General features: G+C 34.9%; 1 protein-coding gene across 2 annotated transcripts; it reads left to right on the top strand.

The window, feature by feature from the left end:
• Positions 1-1,175: 1,175 nt before the first annotated feature.
• LOC111784605 (autophagy-related protein 3) lies at positions 1,176-7,110 on the top strand. Of its 2 annotated transcripts, XM_023665256.2 has the most exons (9): positions 1,177-1,488; positions 2,454-2,524; positions 2,638-2,754; positions 2,823-2,989; positions 3,703-3,788; positions 5,031-5,082; positions 5,576-5,641; positions 6,454-6,581; positions 6,693-7,110. In XM_023665256.2, exons 1-9 carry the CDS (start codon positions 1,328-1,330, stop codon positions 6,790-6,792), a joined length of 948 nt encoding a protein of 315 aa, XP_023521024.2. In that variant the 5' UTR covers positions 1,177-1,327; the 3' UTR covers positions 6,793-7,110. The 2 variants fall into 2 exon arrangements, with proteins under 2 accessions (XP_023521025.2, XP_023521024.2); XM_023665257.2 differs by lacking the exon at positions 5,576-5,641 and having other exon boundaries at positions 1,176-1,488.
• The last annotated feature ends 673 nt before the right edge of the window (positions 7,111-7,783 follow it).

Below are 7,783 nucleotides of genomic sequence, written 5' to 3'. Positions count from 1 at the left end.
ATAATCAAATGTTTTTCGCAATTTTTTTAATTTCTTCGACTCCATATATTTTCTTTTTTCTAATTAACATGATTCAACTCAGTTCCTTCGCCTAGATTCCTAATAAAACTAACTTTATTCAATTTTGTTAACTATGAAAAGAAATAAACGACTTCAAAGTTGGCTAAGAACTCGTAACTTACCATTCTTGAGGTTCAATTGGAGCTCTGTCTTTTGATCAGTTTTTCCTCCGAATTACTTCTGTGAAACTTGTGTGAAATTATACATTTATCTCTATATTTCATTTTTCTTCTTTCTTTTTAAGGGTGTTGAAATGACCAAAATATCCCTTTAAAATTGACTTTGACTTCCTTTTATTTTTTCACTATTATTTTAAATATTTTTTTTTAGATTTTTACGTTCTCTTAACATTTCATTTGTGAAACTCTAAAAAAAAAAAAAAAAAATCCTAAAGTTTAAACTTTTTTTAAAAGAGGGTCGAGAAATTCATTCACTTTAGGGGTCGAATGATATAAAATTGAAATCTTTTAATTGAACTAGATTGGTTGAAATGAACCAAACGATAGCTTTTACCGGCTGTAGTAGCACATGAGCATCTTCGTAGTTTTGTCTCCAACAAAGCTTGTTCCCTAAAGTAAAGATCTACATAATACTCGAGCAAGTTCAACGATGTAAGCAGTTACCACGTAATAATCGACGATAAATGAAAAAGTAAGTGATCAATCAAAAAAAGGAGAAAAAAAACCCAAAACCGTACAACAACTTTGAGCGAGCAATAACAATGCAAACTGCAGAAATAAACCAAAATCAAAGGCCACGAGCTGATTGTACAACTTCAATTGTAGTAAAATCACAAAGAGGGAAGTGAAATTTGTTCGAATAAGTCGTAATTCGAAGGAAAAAATATTTGATCAATGTTGGTTTTCCTTTGAATGTTCGGGATTGTTTAGCGTCTGAAGTTTTAACACGTGGTTGAGGATAGAATTAATGAAGACAATTCTTATTCACCGAGCAAAAGCAGCTAATTAGCTATTATTATTTTTATTATCTATTAAAAAAAACAAATTATTTTGAAATAAAAAATTGGGATTTCAAAATAAAAAATCTTGAAATTTGTAATTAATCTAAAATCTAATATTTTAAAATTGACTCCCAACTTGAACCATTTTTATCTAAAAACAACCATTACGTCTCTTCTCAGTCTTCTCCCCATTGAAGGCAATTTCGCTGCTCGATCATAGTCAAGATTCTGCTGGGGCTTCCAAATTTCTGGTTCAATTTCCGGAATCTTTCATCTTAATTCATCAATTTCAGAGAGCTTGCGATCATGGCTTTGTCGCAGAAGCTCCACGAGGCCTTCAAAGGAACTGTTGAGAGGATCACAGGGCCTCGAACCGTCTCCGCCTTCAAAGAGAAAGGCGTTCTCAGTGTCTCTGAGTTCATCATCGCCGGTGATAATCTCGTCTCCAAGTGTCCCACCTGGTCTTGGTATTTTCATGTGATTTCTCTCAATTTCGATGATCGAATTTGTTGATTCGTTATTCTGCGATGTTCCAAATTGTTGGAAGATTTTATATGCTCACCAATTTATATCGATTCTCTTTTCTGAATCCTGTCAATTTTGTTGATTCTGTTTTCGAAAACAGTGGATGGAGGTCGTTCATGGTTGTTCAAAGGACATTAAGGTCAATTGGTCTGTGTTGGACTGTAAGCCTTTCATTGTAGACTTTGATGAAGAAGTATAGTTATCTCTGTTTTAGTGGATGGTAGAGCTTTGGAATAGTTCGGAAAAAACCTTAATGTCCTTTGAATCAGGAGTTTTTCAGAGAGCTTAAGAGGAGAGGGGTAAATAGGGGTACGTATAAGGGACATTAAATCATTGGTTTTTCTTATGTTTCTGAAATTATTTCTACGACCTTCTTTGAGAAGCAAGTTGGTGATTTGTTTTGAAGTATAATATCTATTGGGACAAAATTAGAGTAGAAACAATAGCTTCTGGTCGACTTACTTTCAGGTTCTTCATAGCTTTGAAGGACAGTTAGGATTGTTGGTTGGGAGTCCCACATTGGCTAATTTAAGAAATGATCATGGGTTTATAAGTAAGGAATACATCTCCATTGGTATGAAGCCTTTTGGGAAAGCCCAAAGCAAAACCATGAGAACTTATGCTCAAAGTAGGCAATATCATACCATTGTGGAGAGGCGTTATTCCTAACAGTCTTTCTCCCAAAATTTGATTATCCAATGTATACTACGTTCCGTCCTATCCCTTTTTTTCAGCAAAGGACAATGTGGGTCTGTCCACAATCCCATGAAAACTGATATTAGTGGCTCACTTGTAAAATTGTACCTTTTATTTTCTTGCCTCCTCTACTCATTTTATTCCTTAAGTTTTGGGAGTGTTTTCAATTCGTCTATTATGTGTTAAAATGCATTTTCCTTCATGATTTTAGGGAGTCAGGTGATATAAACAAGAGGAAATCTTACTTGCCTCCTGATAAGCAGTTCTTGATTACCAGAAACGGTATAACAGCACCATCATTAACGTCATTGTTTTATTGTAATTCTTGGCGTAATAGACATCAACTTTGTTGAGCCATTATCGAAACTAAGGATGATTGTTCACTTTGTTTCCAGTTCCTTGCCTGCGTCGGGCTGCCTCTGTAGAAGAGGAGTATGAAGCTGCAGGTGGTGAAGTTCTTCTTGATAATGAAGATGGTGATGGCTGGCTGGCGACGCACGGGAAACCAAAGGGTACCTTTATCTTTCAGTTTGAAACTAGGAATTTACATTTGGTAAATAACATGTGCTCTTTCATGCAGAGGAAAAAAGTGATGAAGAGGAAAATTTGCCTTCCCTGGAAACTCTTGAAATCAGCAGGCCCAAGGTTGTTAAGTCAATTCCAAACTATTTTGGTGGTGAAGATGAAGAGGATATTCCTGACCTGGCTGATATTGAAGATACTGACAACGTTATTGGAACTGATGCAGTACGTAAATTTTATGATTTGCAAGTTTATGAGCATATGTGGCTTGAAAGTAGAGATGTCCACGGGGTGGGGACGGGGAACTATCCCCACCACCAGTTTCAATTCTCATTTCTGTGAAACTCTCCATTTATTTTTGCAGGGATCGGGTTTTCCGGGGGAAAATTTTCTCCATTTTTTAATTTATTCATTTGAAAAGATCTTTTTAATGGATAATTTCCATTTTTCAATATAATTTCTATTAAAAAAATGTAAAACATTCTAATAAATTCAATAATATTTCATATGCAAAAATATGATATATTGTTCTAACACTAAAAAAAAAAATCTTCCCGTTTAGCTTAGAGTAAGAAATCTCTCCTCCTTTTTCCATTCTCCGTGGTTAAATAGACATCTCTACTTGAAAGTATTGAGCTTTATAAAAGACACACCCTCCACACAAAAACAAAAGTTTCAGCTTTACTCAACTGTTGCAAGTTTGAGTTAAAAATCCATGCTCTCTTATTTTGCAAGGCATGGAATGGGGGCAATAATCTGGATCCTTTCTGTGGTATCTCATTTTGAAAAATATCTCTTGGTTTTCATAAAGAAAGTTCTTGGTTCATTTTTATCATACACATAATAACCATTTGGGATTAAAAAAATCCTTATGCTCACATCCATCACAGTTGTATTTTGATGAGGTATTCATGTTTACATTTACTTCTTCATTGTAGGCCACTCTGCCATTGACCTACCAAATTGCCCATGAACCTGACAACGATAATATCCTACGAACACGAACTTATGATGTCAGCATCACGTAAGGCGACTTCTTCTGTTGTTCTTCTTGCTTTATATATATATATATATTTTGTATTTTTAATTTTATATACATATATATATAATTCTTAAAAACAATAATGTATAATGTATTGAATAAAAATATATCAAAGTTCATGGGTTGGTAGGAAAGAATCCTTGTGTCCAGCCAAACAAGCAAGTTATGAAAAAAAAAAAAATGCAATTGGAGTAAGCAACACTAGAGGGTGGTTAAAAATTTCTTAGGAATGGACACCCCAATATGAAACTTGAATTGTAGTACAATTCGAGATCTCCCGAAAAAATTCCTGTCTATGAATTGCTCCACATTTTTCTACTCCCAAATCTCCGAAGTACTGCAAGGACTATAGTAATCCAAAGAATCTTTTCTTGGGAGGAGGAGGAGGAGGAGGAGGGGGGCGGGGGGATGAGTTCAGACAGCCTAAATGCAGGTTACTTTCTGTTTGCTTTTTGTAGAAAAGGTAGTTATTATTAAGATTTTTGGTATAATTATTAGGTTCATTATTTGGAGCATTTGGGGCATTACTTAGGGAATCAAGTCCTTGCCATTTTTCTCGAGTAGAAAATTATCATAGATGCACCTGACTCTTACGGATTAGGAAGTGCGCAGATTTATGGCCTAGGATCGTAAGGGCAACCAATTCCATCGTTTAGTGTTCTTCTAGAGTCCCAATCTTCTCGATTTTCTGGTTATAACAGCTTGTCATATTTGTGATAACTCTTAAGGGTTAGGTATATAAGTAAATGTTTGTGGCTTAACCTTTGTGGTCCTCTTAAAATCTTCAAAATTAGGCATACTGGTAGTGATCTTGGCTTCAACCTGAGTGGTCTTGGCTATAAAGTCCTTTGGGGTTATGGTAAATCTCAGATTAAATTTAAAACCTACCGAGTATCAAGGACTCGAGAATTCTTGTTGTCGAAAGAAGTTTTAGCTTTCCATCAGACTTTTCCTGATGATTACTGTAGTTCATTAGGTTTTACCAATATCATATGAAAGAACTTTATTAATACAAGTAGGGAATAGCCATAGAAAAAGAATATACTAAAATTATATTTGTTATAGCTAATTGTATGGTACCATGTATTTTTGGGAGGAAAACTTGTGTTGTGTCGTGTGATCTAAAATAAGGAGGTTCGTTTATGTTCTATAAGTACGCTTTTTAGACTGTCAGAAGAAGTTAACTAAAAGTTTGACAATTATGCTATTTTTCTCTCATATCAGGTATGATAAATATTATCAGACACCACGCGTTTGGCTTACAGGATATGACGAGGTTTGTGTTTGTATTCTTCTTCAATTCTTAGTTTCTGGGGGAACTTTGGATCTTATACATCAAATCACTATGCATTCATTTACTAAGACGTTTGAATTAAGGACAGTATCTTAAGTTTGGGTGTCTATTTTTCTAGTAATGAATGGCATATCAACCAACAATCCATGTTGTAAGATACCTTCTGTATAAACAGACTTCCTTTATCTCTTCAGATTTATTCTTTTATCTTGTTCCTTAATTATTTATGTGTCTGTCTCCTGGTATTGAAGTATTGATATACTGTACTGCTCCTATGATCAACTCTACATTGCTGACACTGCTTCGATTTCTTAGAGTTTTCTTGCTATGTAAACAATAGAATATAACTTTTTTACAATGGGCAGCAATTTTTTTTTTTTTTTTTTTTTCTCTATTACTATGCAACTTCTTTTAATGCTTGTTTACTCAACTTCTATTAGCACACGCATATTTAAATCATTGTGTACTATTTCAGTCAAGGATGCTCTTACAGCCAGAACTTGTACTTGAAGATGTTAGTCAAGATCATGCACGAAAAACGGTATGTTGTGAATATGTAATAATGTAGTTGTGCCATCTGCAATAGATTGATCCTGTTATGAGGTCCATCATTTATTCTATATTATTTTCAGTTGAACCGTATGCTTAGGATTGATTTGTTGTACCTTTTGTTATGCCACGCTGTTCAAAGAAAAGAGGTAAAAGAACATTAAAAATCGAGAATTAGCTCTTACGTCCAAATTCGAGACTATGAAATCTGAGAACTTGAACATAACAAACACACACAAAAGGAAGAAGGAAAGCAAGAGGTAAAAACTTCTTTGTTAGCACTAAGCTTTGCCTTTGCCCTCTTTATACAAATTCCTCAACTTCATCTTCGTTATCCTATGAAACCTATCTCAAGTTCTGCAGCTAAAAAATCAAAATGATGACGACTGTAAACAACAGTAACTCACATCATATCCAGAAAGGAAGGCTCGGCAATTAAAACATAATATTTTCACGATACTTTTTAGGTGAAGTGAGAGTTCGAAAGAATAACTAACACCCAACGCCCAATCTATAACCCAATTGTATGGTTGGATTAGGTTCATCAACCAAATCGTCATTTTAAGTTCAAGTTCTCATAATTTATGAATTGTCAAATTTGGATCCTTGTGGTTACGATAATACATAATTTTCATGCTTAAGATGACGAACAAGAATCTCTTTTAGATGTCGTATGCTGAACTCATATCGGGGAGTCTGGAGGACCCATGCATTTGTTTTGTTGTCTACAAATTTGTTCATCCAAAAGTGTCATGTGGAACTTGATTTTCCAATTATGTTTTAAATTCAATCTCTGGGATACAGGTGACCATTGAGGACCATCCCCACCTACCTGGAAAGCATGCGTCTGTACATCCCTGCAGACATGGGGCTGTGATGAAAAAGATCATTGATGTGTTAATGTCCCGAGGCGTAGAACCTGAAGTTCACAAGTAAGTACGTTAAACTTTATTTAAAACAGCAGATCTAGTTTTGGAGACCAGCTATACCAAGCATCTCAAGCTCTTCTACTTATTAATTTATTTCTTCCATTTTTTTTGTAGGTATCTTTTCTTGTTCTTAAAATTTGTTGCATCTGTTATTCCAACTATCGAATATGATTACACTATGGACTTCGATCTTGGCGGCCCTAGCAGTCGATAACTGGGATTGATAAGCATTGTGAGCACATCCGGGTCACAGCTTCCAGCATCCATCTTAAATTCATGCTTGTGTACATCAAAATTGCTGCGGATTCTTCATTTTAGCATTATTTATTGGAGCTTTATTTTGGGTCAAGGAAATTGCATGTACAGATTATGTAGTCTCTTTTCTTAGTACTATTTTCCATCTTGCCTACATTGGTTTTAGACTGTAAATTTGTTCATTTTTTAGCTATTTCCTCTCGTAGAGACTCTGAATTGTTTGCACTCCTTGACTATGTTCTTGCTAATGATAAAGATAATTCGTGTATTAGTAGCACTACTATGAGTAGGAACATTTTGATACATGACTCATTGATATAGCATGCTCTTATAAGTTTCCATTCTATGAACGTCGATAATAGACTGCCATTTCCGTACTGCTCTGATTTTCGTTACTCGAATCCAGCCTGACGTTTTGAACATGTTTGAGCGATGCAGATCGGATTGTACGTACGTGTGGAAGTGTACATACACAACCTGGGGTCTAAACGGTACCTCTCTGGATATATATTGTCTTTTGGAAGTGCAAGTCTTGCCATTGCTTTCTGTCAGTCATAGTTTGGGCACAAGGATTCTTTGTGGTTCGCTTTTAACTTAACATGAAGCTGTCAGTCGATGGTAATTTGTTTGCTACTGAACTATATAGCAGCAGAAATTCATTCCTCTTATTGGGAAAGAGTAACTAAAGAGTTGGTCGAGGTCACGAGCGGACTTTAGAGCAAGTGTCATAGGTAAGCTACATCCACCATCTCCAACACTTGATTGTTTTAATAATTTTGTATTCATTTTTTATTTTTATATTTAAAGCTACTTATTTATTAATTATATTTTCAAATTTATTTGTTTTTATTCGTGAAAATTTTGACCAAATTTTTACACCATCGAGTGAACCCCAATCACGATATGTATTTCGGGCAAGCTTAGAAATTGGGTCGTGTCAAAAAACAACC

Source organism: Cucurbita pepo, chromosome 12 (assembly GCF_057944985.1).
Source record: "Cucurbita pepo subsp. pepo isolate OVF chromosome 12, ASM5794498v1, whole genome shotgun sequence".
Taxonomy (NCBI): domain Eukaryota; kingdom Viridiplantae; phylum Streptophyta; class Magnoliopsida; order Cucurbitales; family Cucurbitaceae; genus Cucurbita; species Cucurbita pepo.
This window is presented reverse-complemented; position numbering and strand designations above follow the sequence as displayed.

Bases quoted from the DNA above. Each gene is read 5' to 3' on its own strand.
- LOC111784605 (XM_023665256.2), top strand. From the start codon at position 1,328: ATGGCTTTGTCGCAGAAGCTCCACGAGGCCTTCAAAGGAACTGTTGAG. The intron at 2,755-2,822 runs GTACCTTTATCT...TCTTTCATGCAG, and splicing joins GACGCACGGGAAACCAAAGG to AGGAAAAAAGTGATGAAGAG. The intron at 3,789-5,030 runs GTAAGGCGACTT...CTCTCATATCAG, and splicing joins ACTTATGATGTCAGCATCAC to GTATGATAAATATTATCAGA.